Genomic DNA, 24,819 nt, shown 5'->3' with positions numbered 1-24,819 from the left:
TCAATCATTTGAGTCTTTCAGTTAAACAACAACAGTACAATGAAATTAGCACAAGAGGTCAGTGTCACACTCTGAGTCCCAAGATGTGTAAAAAGCCCTGAGTGTGAAGAGTGAAGGTCATATTCTTGCACGTCAACACTTTTTCACACTAAAAACCGACAAGTGCAGTGTGAAAATCAGGCAGAACAGAGGCAGCAAGGGACAAATAAAATCAACATCATGGATACAATCTTTAATGAAAATATCATCACTAAAAATGCCCAAAAATGATCCATTATACAGGAGATTTAGGCCTCACCTGGATATCATTTAGTTTCTTTAGTGGCACATGAATCACTATTTGTCAACTCTTTCCAACATATTCTTGTTTCTTACTTTTTGGAGGACAAAAAATCATTACATTTATATATTGAATCATTTTCTTAAGAGTACGGAAGAGGAGTAGGGCCAGCCACATGAAAGCCACATGAAAAAAAAAATTCTTTTTTTTGAGAAAAAAGTCAGAATTCTATTATTATTATCCTCCAAAACATTTTTCATGTGGCTGGCCCTAATCCTCTTCCGTATTTTCTCAATGTAAAAATGCTTTTGAATATTTCAAACCGCAAATTCACATAGTGTTGTAATTCAAACAGTATTTCTCTTCTATAAGGGAGACCTATATATTCAGCCAGTCTGATTAAGATGACATGGTCACACTTTTTCTTTAAGTAAACTTGCTTAACATCAGCATCTAGTGGCAACCCAAGGTACTTGAGTTTTATTATTTTTACATTTAAATGCAGGTGTCGTCCTTAAAAAACGAGCTGTCATGTAGCAAATGGCCCATTGAATATGTACAGTATGAATCCAGCAGATGTTAAAATGCATTACATTTAAAGCAAACTATGGCACGTGTTCTGTTGTCATACAGGGAAGGAACACAATGTGATATTCAGGCTCTACGGAGTATCCTACAGCCTGTGAAATATTATGGTACACAGCACACACTAGTGGTGTATTTCAGGAACTGTTGATACAAAGCTCAAACACATCAGAAAGGCAATCATATTTTATTCAAAGATGAACAAGATACAGTATGTATAGAATAATTAGTTTAAAGGTCTCGTTCATGTTTTATCAAGGACCTCTCATGCTATGACAATACAGTGGTATGTGTTCAGTATGTTGGCATGCATTTAGGGGAGAAGCGCCCCCAAAGCTCAAATAAATGTACACTACAGAATGAAAAACCATGTGATTAATAAAGGTGAATCACATAGCCTGGCCCTCTGAGAAAAAAGGGAATTTAAAACCAACAAGTTAAAATATTATATATAAAATGTTTAATCTTACAGCTTTTCTGTGGCTTGCACCAGTCAGACCCAAACTGTTCATCGGTTTATTCTTGATGCTCATGAAGGGCAAAACTACTTCAAAAGGGGAAGTTAAATTCATCTTGTAAAACAAAAGCAACCCATTCAGAATGTAAAATGTCTGTGAATGTTTAAATGAGGTGACATTTTAAAGTATAACACAAATTGAGGCATGCCTGCAGCTACCTGTCTTAATAAAGGGCATTGAAACATAATTGGTTATCATTATTGAGCAATATCATTAAGTACAGAGAAAATGGATTTGGAGCACTTTACTGTAAGGAGCACAACCTAATTGCATCATTTTGGAAATACATGGGTAAACAAAACAAATTAGAATCAGTCACATCCAGCCACATCGTATGCATAGTGCTAGTCTTAGAAAACTGACAGTCGAGAGTGACATGCAAGTAGTGAGTACAAATAAATGGAGTCCCTTTCTCATACATTCAACACAAGAGTGCTGAATAATTGAAATATGGAAGCATTACATGTTATATTTAATATTGTATCAATATTCTATGTTGGAGATGCTTTATCTACATTTACACTAATGTATTTTAGAAAACAAAGGGGGAAGAAAAGGTGAAACAATTGTTTTACTGCTTTGGGATCTTCTAAAAGTAAAACATCAATTCAAAAGTAATTTACAATTCATTTGAAATATTTGCAGGGCGGCCTTGATTAAAGATGACTATGTTTTTTTTCTACATCATGCATAGATTTGTACAAAGAGCCTGCAGCTGCACTATGCCTCCTCCTCAAAACTACATTAGTGGCCAGCTCTAAGAACAAAAGTAGTTTAAAGGTTCGTTTTTCTTTAAGTTACTGTACTCTACTTTACAAAGGTAGACATAATTTGACGTTTTTTGGTGTCCTGAAAATGTGCAGTTTTGAAAAAAACACCAGTAATTCACAATTTCAACTTGAGGTTCAATAGTTATGATTTTCTTTTTTAACTACATTAAAAAACATCCACTTCAGGAAATGGAACAAATACATGACACAGTTGAAACTCACACAACCAAATAACTGGAAAAGTAAAAAACAACCACATTTGAACCATTGCAGACAGATTGTTTCTACCAACACATTCGTTTTTTTCCTCATGTGCATTTGGTAAATCAGTACCATCCTTACTCAATTTGTTGTAACTATCACTTTAAAAAATATACAGCAAACACCTAAAATCATATCAAAAGCTTTACTAAAAGAACTTGCTTTGCAAAAGAAATGATCTATTTATCTTCTATGCTATCTCATAAGCAGTATGATGAATGTGATGGCTCACAAAACACTATATATCAACTATTTTAAAGCTTTCTATTGATTGTAGTAAATTCATAAAGAGACAGTGAAAATTGCATCAAACAAGTATGAGCGTGCAAATGTATCATACATAGCTTATAGGGTGTTTGCATTGGGAACGTAAACACATGCATTCAATGAAGTAAACATTTCTTCACTCCCCTTTTTTTCCTTTTGGGAAAAGTGTATAGATTCTTCCCTTTTAAATATGTTACAAAACTGGGCCCTGCTCTTCTGAAGCAGAGAGAACCAGACAATCAAGAAAACCTGCTCTCCTACAGAGGAAGTCGAGGTGATGATGAAGACAACCATCCTTCCTCATAACACCCATCACCATCGCCTGTTCCCGTGCCCTGTATACCTGAAAGAATTGTCGAGTAAAGACAAGGAGAACACAAGTGGCTAGACTAAAAGGAAACACGACTATATACGCATGCGGGATGAAGAAGGGCAGAGTGGGTCAGGCAATAAACGATGAAGAGGATCCTCTCATGGAACAATCCAACCCACAATCTGCAAACTGAGCCTTTTTAAGAGGAGAGGAAATCTTTAAAATTGTTCATAGATCCTTAACTTCTTTTTTTTTCTGTGCCCGCCGTACGTCCATCTTTCAGGAAATGTACACAAGTGTGAGCTGCCAGTATAAAACAGTGAGTAAAGGGGTGTGTTTGCAAGCAGGAAGATAACACGGTGCGTGAGGAAGCCTCTGCATCAGGAGAGAGCCTCGTCCTCTCCCACGTAGGGCAGCTCCAGCGTCATCATGCCGTCGCCACTCTCCTGTTTCCTAAGAAACACACCAGAGACACAGCATTTAAAACACAGCACCGAAGGAACGGACACATTAGCTACTGTTAGGTAAGCTAGAAGAACTGAAGCCAAGCGTTTAATTGTTACATAATGCGAGGCAGCGAGCACTGAGGAAACGCTGTTGGCCAAGTTTACACATCATACACAAGGAGAAGAAAATAAAGAAAAGGGAGAAACGAGGGGGGATGTTCTAAGAAGTTAATCATTTATGTCGAGGAGAGACACAACAGCTATTAGTTTACAGCTCCTTTGGATAAGGGTGGAGAGGGCTCCATGCGAAAGAACATCTTATCAATATAAATGGAGGCTGTGGGCTTATGATGAATGAGCTTGAAAACGCTACTTTCTGTTTCCAATGCATTGATTCAACTGTAATTAGAATTTTTGATTAACTTTAAAAAGATAGTTTGTGGGATTTGAAGACAGGTTGTATATCACACCTATCCTCAGTCAGTGTATTTCCTACAGTGAATGCTGGTCAGCACACCCTAACTTTAAAGAACAGACAGGAGTTAAGGCGCTGAAGTTAAGCAATGTACTGTTGTGGACAGAGAGCAGCAGCAAAACGTATTTAAGGCACCTTCAAAAGGTGTTCCTGAAAAAAGTGCACAATATATTTCGAATATTTTCACAGCTTTACCTTGACACGAGGCAGCCATAGAGGGAACTGAAGCCATTATAGTATATTCTCAAAGCACTAGGCTTCATTGATAAAACCATTTTACATCACAGAACACAGAGTTTTCCTGGTCTTCCACACCCATGACTGTATGTTTTGTTTGTGTTGTTGTTTTTTGCGTTTAAAGGGCAAGTTTTGAATCACCAAAGTCACACAATAACACGAGCAAACATCAAGGAAACGGTAAACCGGCAGCATCTGTGTCTGTGAGGTAAAATTACTGTTTTTATCAATTGAGAATGGACACTCTGCAACAGCAAAGCTAGATGTAACGGCTACCATTCTCCGTCTGAATGGGCTGTCCAATGGCTAGGTACAATTGTGGAATATAAAAAAATAGCCTAAACACACTTAAACTGATAATAGTTGTTTAAGATGGGCATTTCTTTTTGGTGGCTCAAATATTTACGTTTACGGCAGTCCATTGTTTTGCTACCAGCCCAATGTTTGCATGCATCATTCCACAAAACACTGTAGTCTAATAAAGCTCTAACTGAGTAAATAAATGTATTTACTTTAATTTGTTATAAAGTGAAATGTGATTTTCTGCACCGCACAGCACATGCTTCACCCAAAGCGTCATCGGAAATAAAATATAAAGCAAATCATAATACAGATACTACTGGCTCTAAAACACAGCGCAACCTTTCCCAAACATGGCTTGTCCAGACATCGTAACGAGCACAGGCTAGTTTACAAACTCGAGCATTTGACCATCAAAGCCATATTGAGAAATACAGCTGCTTAAAGTAAACTATCAGCAGCACTACAGCAGGCAGCGTTCTCCTGAGGTTATTTACCTTGTTTGGTTAAAATGAATGTAGCAGTATCTCACATTGCCTGCTCTGCCTTTCCTGCAGGCCAGGAGGGGGGGGGGAAGAGACGTAATAACAGGACACTTGACAAACATTAGCTCGCTTTACTATATCACAGTACAAGAGGACCCAGCAGCTCTAAATGAGATTGTGCTAGTGATAGCACAAGCTATTTACTCTTTATATTACTGCAAAACCTTTGCTAGAGACAGAGTTTAGCATCTGCTGTGTGTCTGTAAACAATCCTTACGTGAGCGTTGGCCCCGGAGCACCCAGGCTGCTGCGGTCCTCTTTACGGGCCCAGTCAAAGGGGTTCCCAAAGGAGCGCTTCCTCAGCATGGTCCTCACCATGATCTGGAACAGAAAAGTCAACAATAACACACCCATCAGAAAACCATGCTATTATTTGTATTTACTTGCACTATTTCATCGCTTTTCTTTGTTCTATGTCCTATATATATGTTGCACTGTTGGAGGAGCCTTTGACCTAAGTTTTTCATTACCATATCTACACTGTAGCTAATGTGCAAATAACAATAAAGCCTTGAACTGAATTGAATGAATATGCTAAGAAATGTTAAGTAACAAAAGATCCCTGATCCTGGAGTTATTCTAACCGTAATATTGTTTGTTTTTAAACTTCATAATGAGCATACATTTCCACTCAGGCTGTAATAGCATTTATTATAGCATTTATATATTATATATACTGTTTATTACAAGAGGCCAAAGTCAAGTATTATATTCAATTCACATTCAAAGAGCTCCAGTTACTAACGTTTTCTCCTAGCCTGAAGATGTTAGGTCCACCTCAAATGTTTATGTATTTCGCAGCATTTGGCCGCAACTAATACAAATAAATTAGAGCAACTAAATGAGTCCTACATCCGCTCTAACAGAGTGCAGAGAGGGCAAACAAGGATGTTTTGGCAGAGGTGTAGTGGTGCTGTTGAAATGTAACTGAAAAAAGAGAATACATTAAAAAAAGCCCTTGAAAAGCACTGTTTCTCAGTTAAGATGTTTTTTGTGCCTCTCCAGGTAGCAGAAGTGTGTTCTGTGTTGTTCTACTCACCACTGTGGCCAGGCTGGGGATGTGTTTCACAGAATTCTCCACCTCCTCCTCCGTCACCTCGATCAGCATACTACAGTTGTCGTCCTCCGGAGGAAGAGGCTCAGCTCCGTGCCTCGTCACCCACGGGTGCACCTGGACACAAGCACGAGGAGAACAATGGCGTACGTTATGTATTACTTTATGATTCCAAACACAGAATCTCTGAACGGAGGAACATCGAAACACATGCTACCAAAGTGACTTCAAGTCAAGCTATGCCAGAAACATGTTATTGTTATTGAGAGATTTCAATAATGTCGTACGTAGAATTAAATGAACATACAAAATGATCTTACGACTGTATTTTCAAGGATCTGAAGCCGACACAAATTTCATTTCCACATTAGGGAACAACTTTTCTCCAACTACAAGAGGTTTGATTTACACCAAAGCGAATGTAACTAAGGAATCATTGTTATGACATGTTAATGTATAGAACCAAACAATACCCCCAGTAAGAGGCACTGGTCTCTTATCATTAAACCCATTAACACATACAGTGATTCCCCATTTGAATATCTGCTACAGGTAGTTTACAGCCCTCTATATAATGTAAATGTGCTTGAATGCAATATAATATAAAATAGCAGTTTACAGGAACGAGTGTTTACCTTAATTTGAGGAATTGATATTCTGGTCTCTGGATTCTTGTCCAGCATTTTCAGCAACAAATCTTTCAGATCATCTGAGATGTCAGCACTGTTGAGGCAGACAGAAATGTAACCTTCAGATTATGTCGTGTACATTTAAATCATATTTTTGTGAAGTAAAAGATTACAATGTAATCAAATAAACCAGAGGTTCTCTGTTTTTTACCAGCCAAGGACCTGATATATTCTTTACAATCCTTTGTATCCTAGTTAAACATCACAAAATAACGTTTTATGTTGAGCTATGAGGCATCTTGTAAAAAAAAAATCTTAATTATAATAACCTTTATTTTTCATGTTAATTTATTAGAATGAATCTTAAACTTTTCACCCACTTTTCAGGTAACTCCACAGGTTGCGTCTTGATTTTCTGATGAAGACTCACGATGCGCTCGTCCATAAAAGGGCACTGTGAATGAAAGAAGGATCAGCTGATTGTCTGTCAAGAGAAACTCTTAGCCCAAAAAGCCATTTTACCAAAGCACACACTCACCACTCCATAGATGAAGCAGTAAAGCGTCACTCCCATGGCCCAAACATCCAAAGCCTAGATGTAATAAACATGATAAAAATGTTATGTTAAGAAATAGTTTTAAATACAACACTTAATGAAAACTAAGACAACGAAATGACCAAAAAAACCAAGGATGTGTGCATTTCTTCAAATCATCCCCAGAGGGCACTAGTTAGTCAAATGTTCCTCCACCTTTCCAGAGAAGTTCTTCCTGGTCTCAGAGAGCGCTTCGGGGGCGAGGAAGGCGGGCGTTCCCACGGTGCTGGTCAGCAGAGCATCAGCGCCCTCAAACTGGTTACTGACTCCAAAGTCTGCGATCTTGATGTGTCCGTCTTCTCCCACCAACAGGTTGGAGGGTTTCACGTCTCTGTGGATGATCCTCTGGTAATGTACTGTTGGGAAAGAAACATTACAGACACATTTAACAGCAACAAGATCCCATTTGAGGAATCCTGCTTCGAGCATGCAAAGACTATTCATCTTTTTATCATATTGCAAGAAATTGGGTATTGAGCAATCAGTCTTCTCAACATTATTTGCCTGTAATTCAAGTTTTTTTATTGAAATAAATTGTAATCTTATTTGCTGGTATGTATAGGTTGATCCAGGCTCTGATTTGTTTTTTTATTTTGTATAATATCATATTTAGCGGCTGTTGATTGTTATGTGTGTACCGACCCATGGACAGCAGAGGGAAATTAGCTAATCGCTAAATCTGGTATCTTTTAGAGTTTGTTTTGCATGTTTAAAAAGTCTAATAATAAACATTTTAATAAAAAGTATCAAAAATGTAAGGAGAGAGTGGGTGTTTTTATTTTTATTTGATTGTAAACACATCAGTTGTTGGCCTGGGGTGTAAAATGAAAAATGTGGAGAAATCTCTGGAAGTGCACTTAGTCAGGAAGTTGGATTACCATATGGGCAATTAAATAGCATAACATGTAACCACTTACCGCCTTGTTCAGTTGTGTTTCATTATAATAAGAAATAATTGAGTTTCAGTGTCCCTGCCTTGCATCTCCTCCTCTCAGTGTTAGTCTCCTAGACGACACATTGTGCAAAAGCTTTTCTGCTGTGCTGAAATACATTAAGAGCCACTGAGCTGAGGTGAAATGAGCCTTGTGGGTGGCTTGAGTCAAGAACAGCAAAGGATTTGTGTAAGTGGCGTAGAAGAAGTGCAGCATTCGGGCAGATCTAGATACAAAAGCGCTTCATCTTGATACCACGAGTGCAGCTCATTTTGGGATATTATCGTGTATTAGGCTGATTTGCTACTGTAATCATCAGTCATTTTCATTTTTTCTTTCACAAAGGTTAAGATATTAAGATTCAAGAACATTTTCAGAATAAAGGTTGGACAATTTAAAAAGTACTGAGTTTCCTTGATACATTTAATTTCAACTGCCTAATAAAAATAAAGCAGCATGTGAGAAGAAAATAATTAAACAGCAGCTGTAGCAGAATTGAATTAAAGTGTTTCTGGATGCATAACAACTCATCTGAAAGGGATGCACAGCCCTAATCACCCCCCCCCCCCCCCATTATTATTATTGCTCTACCATGCAGTCACAGATTGAACAATAACGGATGTTTTGGAAAGACTCACGATACTCGATTCCCCGGAGCAGATCTTGGAAGTAGAAGCGTGACTGGTCCTCGCTGAAAGGCTTATCTGTGGGCACCTCCATGACAGCCCTGAATACATAAACGAACACACAATTAGCAATCATAACTAATGAGGTTCAGCTCATTCCAGTGACACAATCATTTTCATAAAGAGGCTTAGCTTACCCTTGCTTGACCAGCTCAAACACTGTGACAGAAACACAGATGAGTTAGTGATGAAAGCTTTTCAAAGACATAAACAAACTGCCAAAAATATCTTTTAAAGTTGGTTTCAAATGCATTTATTTTATGCTTGCTGTTAGTGTGTGTGTGTGTGTGTGTGTGTGTGTGTGTGTGTGTGTGTGTGTGTGTGTGTGTGTGTGTGTGTGTGTGTGTGTGTGTGTGTGTGTGTGTGTGTGTGTGTGTGTGTGTGTGTGTGTGTGTGTGTGTGTGTGTGTGTGTGTGTGTGTGTGTGTGTTGTTCTGAAGGCTAACTGTCTGGCCACAACATACCCATGTACAGATGGTCCTCGCTGGGGTCATCCAAAACCTGGCCACACATGACAGAGACATGGTAATGAGCGTAAACACACACACACACACACAAATGGATCATTTTTCCGTCTGCTAGCACATACAGTTTTGTTGTACGTGATGCTCTTATTGAGGGCTGGGAGGTTTCAGTTATAGCCTCATTACCTGGGTTTACTCTCTTTGAACAGATATGCTTAAATGAAATCTAAAAAAACTGATTGTTGTTTTGATCCCTATTTCTCCTTCTTTCTGTGACACTGCTGAGGCATCTCTCCAAATTGTTCGACTAGAGAGTTGGCAACATACCTTTGTTGTGCTTCACACAGAAAGGCTTAATTTAAAATTAGACTGTTTTACTGCATACAGTTTGAACTTGAGTAGGTCTAATTGTTTTGTCACTTAAATATCATGCTTGAATTATTTGTAACCTTTATAATACTTATACGTATATAAACGTCTTCCTGAAATGAAGCCACTATGGATTAGAACAAGTTGGATATTGTGATACCCCCTACCTCTACTAGCTTCACCACATTGGAATGGTCTAGCTTTTTCAGGATGGCAATCTCTTGATAGACCCGCTCCAGGGGTCCTTTGAGCTGAGGGGGGCCTTCAGGGTCTGCTTTGGCTCCACGAGGCGGAGGTCTCCCTGACAGAGGAGAGAGAGACAGGGCAGGAGGACAGACAGGGTTTTAAGTATTAACGCGCTGTGTTCATGCACCACTGAGGCATTAACAGAGACTGTGCTCTCTGCTGTTTAAACCATCTGCCCCTGGCTCCGGACTTACGAGGGAAACCTGCCTGCCTCATCAGCCTCTTCTTGGACAACACCTTCATCGCCTACGGGAGGGAGATGGAGTGGAGGATAAGAGTAGAGTCAGAGGTGGGTGGGAGAGCCAAGTGGGCAGGAGATTCAAAGCAAATATGAACAGAGAGGCAGACAAAGAGACAGAGTAAGACATCTGACAGAGCACCCACTCACACACCTACATATCTCAGCAGCGCCTCTACGTTTCTCTCCTCACCTTGAACATCCTTTGTGTACGTTTCGGGAGTGCTAACACTTGAAAGCATCATCGGCTTAAAAGCTGAGAAGCATCAAGGTGCAAAATGAGTGAAATGCAAACCTGCCTCATTAATCCTTCTTTAAGAAATACTTCTGAAATGTCAACGACATCTACCGAAAAAGTGTGTTTTTAAAGCTTGAAATCATACAATAAGCTTTAATTCATATAATATACTTGAGGCAATATGCATGTACTTAAAAATAGTATATAATTCAAAATGATGGACTTCTAGGTGTCATTAGCAACATTTTGTCTCATAGAACATACCAGTAAACAATAAAAGGACATGCATGGCAAACACATTTCAGGCCTTAAAGAAACGATGCATTTTGCTCAGTTTCTGACAGGACTCCTACATTTCTATTTCAAAAGAGTTAAGTCGCTAAATAACACAGCATTTATCAGTTTTTCATTTTAAAAACTATTAAATTGGACAAGTTAGAAAATAGGCACACATTAAAAGGTTGCTTATACACATCTATTGTGTGACAGCCACATTGTTCGGCAGATCATTTCCGTGTTCCGGGGTTATAAGCCTCGACGGCCCTCAGTTGTTATGGCAATGATATAATCACTTGTGGGCTTTGCCACTTGGGAGGAATATTAAAATAATCCTCGTGTCATTGCCTGTCAACATCATGCAGCTTAATGAGAACTGCAGCAATACACATGAACAGCAGACAGTAAATCTGTTATCGCAGCACGCAGCCAGGCACAATTAACATGTTCACACGTGGAGGACTCACATGAAATGACACCAGTTAATGGGACTTGATCATTATGAGCTATGTCTCTGTCTGTGTGACAAGTGATTAGGAATGAGAGAAATGTTAATAGATGGGGAAGACATAACATCTGTATGTGTGTGTGTGAAGGACTCACATAGTATGTGTTGTCATCCTCATTGTAGGCCAGCTTTACAACACCATAGGAGCCCTGGAACCGGAATACGTTTTAAAAAAGGAACAAAAAATGTGAGAATGAGGCTGAGCAGCTGCCATTTTCCATGTGAAAGGCAGACACATCACACTAAGTGCAAAACAATCTTAATAAATATAGATACACACGATACACACACATATATACACACTGGGGAAGTGTGTGGGTTTAGGGCCGTCCCTGGCCAACAAGAGGCCCCACGCAAAGTGATATGATGAGGCCCTCTGTTTCGCGAGCTTATGCGACACTAATTGCGCTGCATAGGTGCGCCGCATTTTCGGCTCAGTTGAGGCACCCTCCGCAAGATGAGGCCCCCTCCTCAAGGTGAGGCCCCCTCCGCAAGGTGAGGCCCCCTCCGCAAGGTGAGGCCCCCTCCGCAAGGTGAGGCCCCCTCCGCAAGGTGAGGCCCCCTCCTCAAGGTGAGGCCCCCTCCGCAAGATGAGGCCCCCTCCTCAAGATGAGGCCCCCTCCTCAAGGTGAGGCCCCCTTCGCAAGATGAGGCCCCCTCCGCAAGATGAGGCCCCCTCCGCAAGGTGAGGCCCCTTCCGCAAGGTGAGGCCCCCTCCGCAAGGTGAGGCCCCACGCAGTCTGCATGATCGGCCTGTAGGGAGGGACGGCCCTGTGTGGGTCGACAGTGTACACTGAAAGAGTACCAGCTGCTTCAGAGTGAGAACAGAGAAATTCTCTCTCTTTCATTTTTGATTTCAGGCTAATTAAGGAACCTGGATCTGGTTTATGCTATCAAGCTCTTCTGCCCACACACACAGGAAATACAGGATAAAAACTAGGCCCAATTAGCAGCCTGTGTGCACACATTCATGCCCAAAAAACAAACAAGAGATAAGAGAGGCGGGGGCAGAACGGAGAGGCAGAGTCCCCGAGACGATCTGATAGCAACCGTCTTGAAAGGCTCTATTTGTCTCAGCCAAACCACACACATTAACATGTCTGCCCTCATGCAGAAATTCACATCAGCCGTGCACATTGTGTCTTATGAAACCCACAATGTAAGTCGTGCACACACACATAGCGAGCTAAGCCTTGCACGACCCTTAGAGAGCGCTATTTATACCAGCAGCCTCTCGCCCAAACTCTCCCTTGGCCTGGGAGTCTACTCAGAGTTTGGGAAATGAGGACAGCCGGAAGAGAGCGGAGGCTGTTACCGCGTGTCCTCGATGATACGCGCTACTTGACAGACATGCAGTAGGCGGGAGGGAGAGAGAAAATGGGAGAGTCGGTGAAAGGGAGCAATCAGTTGAGTTGTACCTTTCCAATCTCATCTTTCAGCTTGTACTGGTTGAGTTGAACGCAGTCCTTGAAGAGAGAAAGAAGAGAGGAGGACAAAAACGGTTTCTGTACAGATGAAATCACATTTTAGATATAGAGAACTATATCATAAGCAATCTTCGAAAATCTGCTTTCCCCAAGGACGCCATACTATATCCTGTCCATTACAATTTCCTTCCATAACATTTAATTGTTTACCTTTCTGTGTTCAACAAATACGAAAGTGCAGCGTTTTGCACATCACTATTTCTAAGTGTATTTTTCTAAATCTGGCGACACGTCTTCTGTGCTTGTCAGCTTGAAAGCAGTCTTTAAAATCTCCACAAATCCATGTTTGAGACTTGACAGGTAGGATGTGTTACCCAGCTATCACAGTGTTCCAGTATATGTTGTAATCTTCAGGGGAAACGAGGCAGGTGTAATCAAATAAAAAGTGTGGATTTAAGACAAAGAGTGATTAAACACATTCAGTGCTGAGAGCAAACTGCAATCAGCCCACAGAGAATGAGTCATACAAACACCTGGAGATACACCTACTAACCAGCCTTTCATTGAAATATATATATTTGTAAGAGTAATTGATTCCATTGTTGGTCAATGAACCATTGTTGGTTCATTAAGTGCCAAGAATTTGTTTTGATGTGAATACATACATTTAGAGAAATAACAATAACTTACATCATCATATGACCCTTTACTCACAGTAAGGTCATTTACAAAACAATAATTAAACACCATAAGAGGATTATTTAAACATGTTTTTAAGTAATTTCACTTAATGAAACTTTGCACTTTAAATTCTGATATTTTTTTTGTTTGTTACAAGTATAACTTGTCATATTCTTATTTGTTGTATAACTAGATACATTTTATTAATTGTAATTGTATAAGAGTTTTCTTAATTGTTTTGAAAAGAGTTCTATATTTGCTGATTTTTACAACTTAATTCCTCTTTAGTGTTTTTGTATTGGTATACACAAAAGCAAATTCCTTGCATGTGTAAACCTGCTTTTATACATGCAATCATGTTCTAACTATAACACAGCTCTGCAGAGCACTAAGAGCACTTCTACCTTCATTCACAGGTTTCTGCATCTACGTGAATCTCAGCTATGATCTACCAAGACAGGAAGACCTTACCTTTGCATCCACTCTTTATCAGTGTGCTGCTGCTGCTGCTTTTAAAACAAATGCACATGTAGGTCTGCTTACTTTCAGATGAGTGTGAAGCTGATGTTTTGAGAACTAACAGATGTTCAATAGGAGCACAAGTCTGGCTTTGTGTACAAATGAGTTAGTTTGTTCATGCATGTGTAGCACCTTTATGCAATGTAGTCCTTAAGGGAGTACACTGTTCAGATGGTGCAGGAGTATACATTATATAATCCCAATTATTATTACACTGGCAGGCTGTAGCATCATTTTGGCTAATTTCTTGGGATTTGTTAATGAACATATTAAAGTCAACCAGTGAAATAACAGTAAATATACAATATTTTGTGTTAACAGTTTAGAGTGGTGAAGGAATGTGTCCAAAAACAGGAAATTAGTTAACATTTTAGCACTAGGGTTCCCTCGTCTTGTTTTATTTATTTAATGTGTTGTTGGTCTGTGTTTTTTTTACAGGCTTTCAAGATGTGACTAAAGATCGTCACGCGCGCAAGTTCGCTTTTAGCTTAGTGTTTGTGAGGTGAACTAATGCGACTGTCATGAAGATCGTTTATAGCATAACGTTAGCTTCTTACTTCTGGACAATACATTTACGTTTGAACTATTATCAAAGTGGTGTCAGCATGTGGAGATTAACCTGCTGAACAAAATGTGTGTAAATATCATAAATGTGTGTTTCCTACAGGAATTATCTTCTGCAATATATTCAAGTTCTACAGAAAATCCAGTTGGCTTTTATTAAAGAAAACTCTTGCAATTCTAACTTCAGGATCTGCCTACAAATACACTGCACCAAACGATTGACTTTGATGGTTTTGAAATGTCTTCAAGTAGCAATATCAGAGTTAAAAATCCGTAACACTGGATTTGTGTGAACCCGAAGGCTTGACCCTACCTGGAGGTCTGTGATGGACACGCTGTGGGACTCCACTGTGGGCCGGCGAGGCAGGCGTGGAGAGGAGTGAGGCGACGTGATGGGAGAGTAGGGTAAAGACGGGTAAATATGGCGCCCGTTGAGTCCCGGTGAGCTGCAGGGTGACGATGCTGTATGCGAGCGCTCCTGCAGAGATAGCTTTCTGTTCGACAGGCTTAACCTCCCCCTCTGCTCTTGGCTCCCGGGCAGCAGAGCCTCCGACCGGCCCACCGTGTGGGACAGCAGGTCGCAGGACGGGGTCCGAAAAGAAGCCGCCACAGAGGACGCAGGCTCGGGCGTCTCCGAACTGTCCATGTCTTCTACCTGAGATATGTACAAATCATAGTTGTATTATTTTTGTATTAGTCAATTTATTGAACATGTTAGAAACAAAACAAACAATAATAATTATAACAAAGAGAATCAAAATTTAAAAAAAGTTCAAGGTATACAAAAAAAGAAATAGTCAAATAGTTTCTGTCATGTTCAAAAGGGGCAAGAAGAAGCTTAAAAACGGTTCTGGTCCTACCCCCTCTAACGCACATTCTTCATGAAAATCAAAGTTTAGGTCATCGGCATCCGTGATATTGGATTCATTGTTTTAAACAAATCATTTATTTGTAAAAAAATAAACAACTTTTACAACGACAAGAAATAGCAAGCAGCATTACTTCACAGGTCCTGCTCATAACCATTCAGGATTTGGTTTCTAAATAAGTTTTAGTTTAGGTAAAGTTGCACAGTATTTCAGCTCATCATTACAGTTATTCCACAGATGAACACCTTTTGATGTGATGCAATGAAGTTTGGAATTTGTTTGTATGGGTTTAAATGCAGTTTCCTCTCAACATGTGTATGTTTTCTCTCCGTGTGAAAAGACCCAAAATGTTCCTTTTAACATATGAGTATTATGATGGTCAATATGTTGCATTTGTCTGTTTCTATCACTCTTATATGATCAATCTGAAATGGGGTGTGGTAAATAACATGTCTGGCCATGTATCATCATATGTCAACGCTTCATTAAGTAGAAACCCACATTTCCAATGACATCCCTGGTACATATTGTGTGTGTTTGATCTTACCTCCTCCTCTCCGGGCGGTCTGCTGGGTTCGTATTCTGTGACCACGATGAGGGACCCCATGGGGTCTGGGGAGGGCGTTTCGGAGTGGGTGTTCAAAGGTGGAGCGGGACAGCTGCACAGCAGATCAGGCAGAGGTTTTGAGGCCTGTGATTGGGGCGCATGACCGCAGGAGGCCGGGGGCTCAGCGGTGGGCCAGGGCGTCACGTGACAAGGGAACATGGTGCCTCTTCTTAGCAAAGACAGACAACCACTGCTCCATCAGATGGGAGCCTGGGGGGGAATCAGTGACACATGAGCAAATTACATAATAATAAAAATATATGGAGAACAACTGTTGGCCTTCTGGACATCTACAGCACTTTTAACGTGGAGGTGGAGCTTTTATAAGGCAAATAGTGCTGGGACAAAGAAAACAAAAAAGGGACAGAATGAGTACCATCTGCTTTATTTGGACAGTGTCCGTCTTAAATCGCTACCCTGAACAAAGTATACAACTCACTTTACATGTTTGTAACTGTAATATATAGTCACTACGGAAGAGGATTAGGGCCACATTAATTTTTTTTTGGGAGGATTGGAAAAAAATATAGTTTTTTTTTGTTCTCCGAATTCTGACTTTTTCTTCAGAACAAAAAAACATAATTTTTTTTGAGCGAAAAAAAAGAAGTTTTTTTTCAAATCCTCCCAAAAAAGAAATCATGTGGCCCTAATCCTCTTCCGTAAATCACACTATACAAATACAATAACAAAAGCAAAAATATAACACCTCTGTCCTTCTCTCTTGACTCACGACTCAACGCACAGAACCCTCCAATCACAGTGTATCTTTGACTGGATTGTTTCACAAGTAGCCAGTTGACGAGCACATTTTAAGCCTTTAAAAAGCGATGTTATTGTCAGACAATAGCCGATGGTTTCAGAGGTTGCATCTGGGCCAATCAATCGGCCTCATTTGCTCTCCAGTCCACACGTCCACATATTTAGCTGCACACAACCAAAGCCAGCTCCAATGTCATTGATCTATGATACTCAGACTACAAATGGAGTGCAGACGCTTACGATACACACCTTGTCTGCTGAGAGAGCATACTGTAGGAAACGTTAACTTTGAGATGAGGTTTCTACTTTGATTTGGGACTTTTTTTACAAAATGTGCTCATGCTGCATGACCTAGGTTAGAGGGCGGGAGCCCAAGACAAGATTTAACCAGCACCAATATTTAATTCAACTTTCACAGCATCCTCAACAAACAGTGGCAAGAGTGAAAAACAAATATCAGTTAACAAAAAGCTCGTCTAGCTATATTCATTTACCTTTACAACGCCCGCAGTGAATTTGAAATTGAAAGCAAGTGAGAATTGGGGGTCCAGGTAGACAAAAGAGGGCATCTGTATATCTGTATCCAGGAAAACCAGGGCTGCTAATTTTCCTTAGACCAAGTATTATAGAAATTCTATGCGTAACTCACGCTTTCACAGCTGGAGCACAGGGTTTGAAGGGCTACCACGGATCAAGTTGTGGGTGTAATGAAAGGGTGAGGGGAAATATAATTGGCGTTAATATCCACTAGCTGTGAAACATAAGGAGATGCAGTTCTTACCGTATGAAACCTTTGATTTCCCCCCCCACACATTCTGTGAGGTGCTAATTAATTCATGATTACATGTCTAGTACCACAAACATCAGCTCTAAGTGGACAGATTTGATGCGTCTATAACAGCAATGCTTTTAATGTCACTTATACAACACAGTATTTGATGTATGCAGCATCCAACCAAAGCCTTTCTTCTGCCATTTCCATCTCTCCAAGTCCACTCAGTTTATTATCTGCTCATTATCTGTGAGAAGGATGGAGAGAGAAGGAAAAGGACGGATAGAAAGAGAAAGACAGAGAGCGGATCTCTTGGCTTCCAGCATGGTTTTTACAGGATTGTGGTTTGTCAGTGTGTGGGAGCTAAGTACATCTCACAGACACAGGAAAAGAGAGGGAAGCCACGAGGAAAACAAGGCAGTGGGAGCTCCAGCCAAGTTCAAAAAGAGGACCGTGTGTGGGAAGAGACACCCACTCCAGGTGGCCTCACTACCTCCACTGCCAGCCAGTGATGCAAACTCACAAAAATGAAGAAAGAATGGCAGCACATTCACAAAGAGACTGATATTAGGCATAACGGTTTCATACTGGAACATACTCTCTTGTCTTCCTGACTGCACTGTGTCTTTAGCTGCAAAAAGACCATTTCATTAAACGTGGAATAATCATTTTCAGACAATTATTCTGACAGTACAAACACAAAGTCTACAGGTTAGGAGTGTTGCTTGTGTTAGGGACCTAATGTTCTCATCAGAACAAATCTGTCCAAGATATTTGCCCTGCATGAGAGTTCCTGACTTAAACACATTTTATACGATCCTACATTCAAGCACCAGAAAAAAATGATATCTTTAAATAAAGTTAGACCTATAACATACAGTGTCAGTGCCATAAAGAAAAGCTCTGATAAGTGGACTTGGCCTCAATGGACTAGCGAAAAATATAGACTGGACGAAACCGGCAGTGCACCAGCTACAGTATTTTTTTTTTATTTCCACAGAAAAGAGAGAACTTACCGAGTTTGACCTACTTTGATTTCAGAACAATTGTATGCTCTCATTCAGGGCAGTTTGCCTTCAAGAGGTTTTTGTGTAGTTTCTATATTGGTGAAAGAAAATGATTGTTCCCTCATGCTATTTTATAACAGTCAACACATTATCACTACATTTCCATTCTCCGCCCAACATGGAAATCCTTCCTTAGGGTCCGTCAGACGGCGGGTTATTATGTCATTGGTGGTTTAATGTCCAGCAGGATTTGCTGTAGCATGAGACTTCAACAAAAGGAGAAGTGATGCCAGCTAAGTTTCTAAACATGTTCGAATGTCAACAGCCACTATTTAAGAAATGAGTTACTAAACGTCAAACTACTGTCAGGCTAACACTCATGACAATCCTTTAGCTTGGAGCTGAGAAATATATAACTTTGACGCAACTCACTCACAAGTCATGTTTACCGAACACCTAACTTTAAAAATGAGTGGGTTGGGGGGCTGGACACAAGCTAAAAATGTATCCATGCCTTCAGCAGAACATTTACAATATATAAACCCTCCTTACGACTATAAAAAGAAGCCTCTGAACTTGGTAGTTTGTAACAGTGAAGCCTCCAGAATCTATATTGTTCCTAGACAAAGACCCTCTTTATAATAGATAACAAAAACTTCAGTGATCCCTGGTGATCACAGCAGCTAGTCGAAGAATAAGCACTTAGATGCTGCTTACTACAACAGATAATGCCTAGCTCCAGATGCCGTTCTGGACCTCTTATCCTAACAAAAGTCATATGACCTTCACTATCTGTGCTGTTGTAGGGGAGGGGGAGAGAGGACTTATCAGAGCTTGCAGGGGGTCCAGGCTTTGTACAGCATTAATAACAACACAGACATGGCCCCATAGACATACAAGTACAACACAGGGCCATCTGGAGCAGAGGAGGATCCCCGGCTTCATTAAAAGATCAACAGGGCAACCCTGTCAGTGATCTGCGGAGCCGTGCAAGAGATAAGCTCCTGTAAATGAAGGGATGAGCGTCCCCGGGGGAACATTTTCCCCTCGGGGACTAATAAACGAATACTATACTATACTATACATAACTGCAGTGTTATCACACAAGCACAGCTAAATGTTACGGAGTTTCAGAAATTGGCCGTCAACAAAACTACAAATATACCCACATCTTTCATTGTTTTGAAATAATAATGGTGAGAAATGTGCACCGAAATATGCAAAAACCCAAAGTCTAGTGGATTATTCTGTCCATATTAATCGACACATCTAATCACCTCTGGATGATCTTTTCTCATTACATTTCTAAAACTGAGACATGTGTTTCCCAATAGGTTTCAATCATTGTAGGGTAAGACAGACACATTTTTGTTCAGAACTTTAAAACAAGATGAATAGTCCATTTGATCAGTAGCAGACATATTACATGGTGAATTTCAAGTATGATATGAAGTTTGTCATCATATGTTTAACCAAACAACTGTGTCCTTTAAAATGGGGCATTCATTTTAAGTCCTAGGTTTGAAGTCCTTTTAAGTTAAATTAAAGAAACACTGTAAAACTGTGTTGAAAAATAACATTAAAGGAACTACATATTATATTATCTTCAATAAAAGACATGTTAATAGAACTTTGGTTTCTTAAAGAGTTTCACACAACGACAATGACATTTGTTTGAGTTATAATGCACAACAACATCAACTCCCTTTGAGCATATCGTTAACGCAAACAAACAATTAGACCAAGACTCATTATAGATATTCTCACGTTTACTCTCCATTAAAGACAACGGTTTAGCTTTTATAGTGCAGTAATCTCTTCCTTATACTGTTGCAACCGAGAACACACATTAACACGGGTAAACAAAAAATGTTTTATCGATGTTGACACAAATTCACAGGCTGAAATTAGTGTTAGCGTCGTCTTAGGTCCCACAAAGCTAACTTTAGCTCAGCTAACGCTAGCAGCTGGCTCATCTGTCAAAATACAGATGTTGTTAGTCAGGAGTCAAGGATGACTAGTGCGACTCAGTATCATCCATAGTACGCCCCAAGACAACGCTACAGAACACAAAGCAAATACTATATGTAACAATTAAGCCTTACCTTAACGTGTTATTTAGACAACAATCAGATTTGTTGGGTGTATTCTCCTCCTTCAGCTGCGGTTCAAGTCGCGTTTGTACCACGACAGCTAGCTAGCTGTGTGACAGCCGGAGAGCAGACACCCGATGTTGTGATGGACCAATCCCGCGGAGCGCACAGGGTCCCGTGCTTCCTCTGGAGGAAGTGTTGGTGAACGGGCACTGTGGTCATTTAACGTGAATAGTTTCAGCAATATGCTTCAGAGACCCACAACCGCGCTGGAGGTGTAGCCTACCCTTTGTTCTTCTTTCTGTTTAACTCGCGACCTCAACATAGATAACACTTTATTGTTCCTGGGGGCTTTCCATCAGCATTTCATGGGCAACTGGCTCCCTCTTGTGGTGTTTGAGACTTGCAACCTAAAAGCAGCTTTGTAGTATTTTTTACATTGAAATAAATATGCACAAGTTGGAAAATAGTACACACTATAGTAGATACATAAACACGGTTACACTGAGCAAGCTAGTACCAGTAGATTCTTCAATAGCCTATAATTGTGTCTAAGATGCATTTAGGCTCAGTTCATGTGATAACTTTTCCTTCATGTTCAGAGTCAGTCAGACAGATGTGCAGTTTCACCAGCAAACCTGAGCAAACAAAGATTAGCTTAAGCAACGTTCACATGTTTTCAATTTTGCATTCAGGATATGCAGGGTGCAACTGGTGCATATTGCCAATATTCAATTTCTTTATGCATTCAAATATAATGCAAATCCAACTGGGGCAGAAGCGATGCTGAAAACTATTCATTTGGAACCAAGTAAATCTACCTTACAAAGTGTGGGTAAAAAAAATGTTTTGAAGTGGTTGGCATGGAATTAGTAGTCGAGTAAACCAGAGGACAAGAATGATCAAATTGAAAAATGTTTATTTTCATTAAAAAAAAAATGAACATAAAAGCATAAACTGCAAATTACAGGATTGCTAAAAAAAAATCTCAACATTTCCAATCAAAAGAAGACAAACTGAAACAACAAAAGACTATACAATGCAACAATGTTAACACAGCTGGAGCAGTTATCGCCTCTTCTGGAAGATGTTTCCTCTTCCCATTCCACCACGTCCCCGGCCCCTTGCAGCCACTGCAAAAAAGAGAATACATATTACACACAACTGACTAATACAAACCCCTCTGGTTTACTCATTTAGCACAGATAATCTATGAATAAATCCAAATATGTAAGAGGTGGATAATATACTCATGTACTGTAAAATGCATTTAATTATCTGTTAAATTAAAAAAATTAAAATGCTCTCAGTGGACCCATCAAGAGTTGTTAATACAAATCGGTACAACTTAAAATACATATCTATAAGTACATTGACCTTAAACATAAGAGATTCAGTTCTGCAGCATAAAAAAAGGGGTTAAATGTGTAAACTGTTGAAATTAGTAAAAGAGCCACGAGTATGAGGTAAGCTAAAAACCCAGCATTCTTGGAAAAGGTCGGGGAGGTACTGGTGCAAGAACTTTTCCTCACCTTGTGCTTTGAGAATAGCTGCCTTGCCCCTTCCTGCACCGGATCCCTGGTTCTTGTTTTTCATGCTCTTTAGCATGGGGGCATTTTTTAACATGTCAGGTAAGATCAGGAAGCGGATCTTGCTACCACGGATGTAGACTTGCTCCAACTGTGCCACCCGGCCATCACGATAAGTGACTGTTATGTTGGACATCTGTGGGCATAGAAACATGTAAATGCAAGTCCTTACACTTCAATGAAAAATACACCATTTCAACTATACATTTAAACCTAGACTGCAGCTAAATAGTGCAGTGCTGGCACACGTAGAGCGACTGATTAACTACACGCAGTTAAGGTCCAGCTAGCAGGATGGGCACCATGGCTCTAGCACAGATTGGAGCTTGAAAACATTGGATTAACTAGAAGTCCAGGAACATCTTTTAGGACACTCCAAACACATTATTTTTAAATATTTATATGGTTGTGAAACACCAATAAATGGCCATCACATCTTCTTCATGTGTCTTGTTGAACAAAATTCAAATATTTTAGTTTAGAGTAATATACAATAAAGAAAATCATTTCAGCGAGATTGGCATCACTGTCTCTGCTTGAACAATAATCAGAAATATATCATTATTTATTTGTTGCCGAATGGTTTATATTATATTAATTCAAATCATTTCAACTCGAGTAGACTGTTAGGCAACAAAGCAGCATCACACTAAAATAAGTCACACAAGAGGGTCATTTTCCTGTATAGTAAGTCAATAATAATCACATTTATGGGCGTATACTTAAGAATCACATATTATGAGATTATTTAAAGACTTAGAGGTCACAATGTAAGTTGACTTGTGGGTATACTATTAAGTAGGTTATCAATCTAAATGTTCCAATGATGCAAGAACGAGCAAATACAGAAAAATGCCTCATAACACTTTGGGGATATCGGGCTGCAAGAATGACTATTTCCTATGATTACATTATTATTATTCAGCATTTCTTCTTTAGAACCAACCTGGCAGTTCATGTTGTCCTCAGCCTCGATCAGTTTGCCTCTGTACACCTCTCCCGTGTTGGTCTCGCAGGTCACGATGTGTCCCTCTGCCTCATGCAGGACTTTGATTGGTACTCCGATGGACATATTTCAACTATCTTCCTGGAAGAAAAAGAAAAATGGAAGAAATGTTACAAAGGCATACATTTGTCACAAACCTGTTTCAAAAACTATCTTTACTTCCAGATATTTTGAACTTACTTCTACTTGATTTGGTGTAGTGTAAAACCATACATTTGGCCAGCCATTGTTTTTGTGTGAATCCATTATTTGCATTAGCACTCGCTATGTTGCATTGTTACCGTTTACATTATAGCACCATGTCAGTCTACAAAATGTTAATACAACTTGTACTATTGCAGTGAACTACCCTAAAGTTATCACAGGATGCAGTGATCGCTTGCTAACATTCCGGGGTTGTTAACTATGACCAGTTCATTGTAGTAGAGATACTTAGCTTCTAGCTAAATTAGCCACATTAGCAAACGTTAGTCCTCAATGAATTAAACAACGCTAACGTAATCTTACAAGGGGTTAGCCCGAACTAATATGTCTTTCTGACGTATTAAATAAAAACAAAACACATTGCAATTGATTTCTAAATGTAAGATTAACAGTTCATTATTTATGGAAACACACTTCAGCAAAGTGGGGAAGCAATGTTAGCTACCTGAATGAATTAGCTATTATGTACAACACAGATAAACACTATTGTTAGGTAAACTAAGCAATAACGATACTCTGTTTTAAATGTTAAGTTGCTTACCTGTTTTCTTTCTTGAAATTTGATTTATTTGTCGTAGTTATTTCTTCTTGGACGATACTGCAACGTGCGCTTGTAGCTTTTGCGTAGCTTTTGGAGCCTTTTCCGCCTACCCACAATGCAACATGGGGTCAATAAACTGCTTCCGGTGTCATTGCGCGCGCGGTGCATTGTGGGATTAGATTGTTATTTTAACAATTTTTTCTTTTTTTAAATCCTGATTTGCACTGCTTTCTGTAAGGTGCTAAAGGAGAGACTGCCTTGTTTTGCATTGATTTACACTTAGACTTTAATAATCAATAGGCGGGATAATGTTATTAATCAACTCAAGATACAAAAAAATATCTGCAGCTTTAATGTGTGTATTTATGTACATGCTTGGGTTATTTTGGCCTTCATTTCATTCACTTTGTACTGTACCTGTAGTAGGCCTACCAGATGTATGTATGAATACAGTCTATGGTATGTGTGTAGATGTAAACATATGTATGCTAAATGTGTGGTAAAACATGGTTATGTAGCCTACATTACATGTACAAATACTTTCTTGACCTTTAACGTGCTGTTGCTTGGAAAGTCCCATATAAACAGTATATACAATCACATCTCTCCCCCTTCCCTCTTTAAGCGTTTTGTGTCACCGTGTATTATTATGTTGGTTGTTTTTTTAAATACAATTTTAAAAACGTGTCTCTCGCCTGAAATAAAGTCTATACAGTGTACAGTCTTTACACTAGACATTGTATAAATGTTTCCAGGTCTATGTCTCCACTCTTATCACATTGAGAGATAACATAAAGAGAATCGTAAAACAAACACCTTGTTTTTCTACTTAATTGTTTATTCTTTATAAAACAGCTTGCAGAGATTTTGCATGCCAATGTGATGCTTACAATACATGTGTTTATTACTCAATGGCATACTATCAAGACGCCCACCTGATGGTTTCCAGT

At 39.6% G+C, this 24,819-nt stretch overlaps 2 protein-coding genes across 2 annotated transcripts; both read right to left on the bottom strand.

Annotated features, from left to right (window-relative positions):
• Positions 1–1,036: 1,036 nt before the first annotated feature.
• On the bottom strand, positions 1,037–20,850 carry LOC117534096 (calcium/calmodulin-dependent protein kinase kinase 2). The gene is made up of 17 exons (XM_034198139.1): positions 20,542–20,850; positions 15,839–16,108; positions 14,736–15,077; positions 12,650–12,697; positions 11,327–11,380; positions 10,166–10,217; positions 9,893–10,026; positions 9,357–9,393; positions 9,031–9,052; positions 8,846–8,934; positions 7,432–7,631; positions 7,219–7,272; positions 7,061–7,134; positions 6,687–6,774; positions 6,037–6,168; positions 5,215–5,318; positions 1,037–3,447 (listed from the first exon to the last, which is right to left on the bottom strand). The coding sequence occupies exons 2-17, from the start codon at positions 16,055–16,057 to the stop codon at positions 3,375–3,377; spliced, it is 1,722 nt and encodes a 573-aa protein (XP_034054030.1). The 5' UTR covers positions 16,058–16,108; positions 20,542–20,850; the 3' UTR covers positions 1,037–3,374.
• A 581-nt stretch (positions 20,851–21,431) lies between these two features.
• On the bottom strand, positions 21,432–24,019 carry snrpd3l (small nuclear ribonucleoprotein D3 polypeptide, like). The gene is made up of 4 exons (XM_034198143.1): positions 23,870–24,019; positions 23,065–23,205; positions 22,062–22,254; positions 21,432–21,662 (listed from the first exon to the last, which is right to left on the bottom strand). Exons 2-4 carry the CDS (start codon positions 23,188–23,190, stop codon positions 21,598–21,600), a joined length of 384 nt encoding a protein of 127 aa, XP_034054034.1. The 5' UTR covers positions 23,191–23,205; positions 23,870–24,019; the 3' UTR covers positions 21,432–21,597.
• Between the last annotated feature and the right edge of the window lie 800 nt (positions 24,020–24,819).

This window comes from Gymnodraco acuticeps, unplaced genomic scaffold (genome assembly GCF_902827175.1).
Source record: "Gymnodraco acuticeps unplaced genomic scaffold, fGymAcu1.1, whole genome shotgun sequence".
NCBI lineage: Eukaryota > Metazoa > Chordata > Actinopteri > Perciformes > Bathydraconidae > Gymnodraco > Gymnodraco acuticeps.
This window is presented reverse-complemented; position numbering and strand designations above follow the sequence as displayed.

Excerpts from the sequence above, each read along its gene's own strand:
- LOC117534096 (XM_034198139.1), bottom strand. The coding sequence starts at position 16,057 with ATGTTCCCTTGTCACGTGACGCCCTGGCCCACCGCTGAGCCCCCGGCC. Across the intron at positions 10,218-11,326 it reads AGGATGACAACACATACTAT|GCGATGAAGGTGTTGTCCAA; the intron begins GTGAGTCCTTCA and ends TCCCTCCCGTAG. Across the intron at positions 6,775-7,060 it reads CCTGTGGAGTTACCTGAAAA|TGCTGACATCTCAGATGATC; the intron begins GTGGGTGAAAAG and ends CTGCCTCAACAG.
- snrpd3l (XM_034198143.1), bottom strand. The coding sequence starts at position 23,190 with ATGTCCATCGGAGTACCAATCAAAGTCCTGCATGAGGCAGAGGGACAC. Across the intron at positions 22,255-23,064 it reads AGGACAACATGAACTGCCAG|ATGTCCAACATAACAGTCAC; the intron begins GTTGGTTCTAAA and ends CTATGCCCACAG. Across the intron at positions 21,663-22,061 it reads AGCTATTCTCAAAGCACAAG|TGGCTGCAAGGGGCCGGGGA; the intron begins GTGAGGAAAAGT and ends TCTTTTTTGCAG.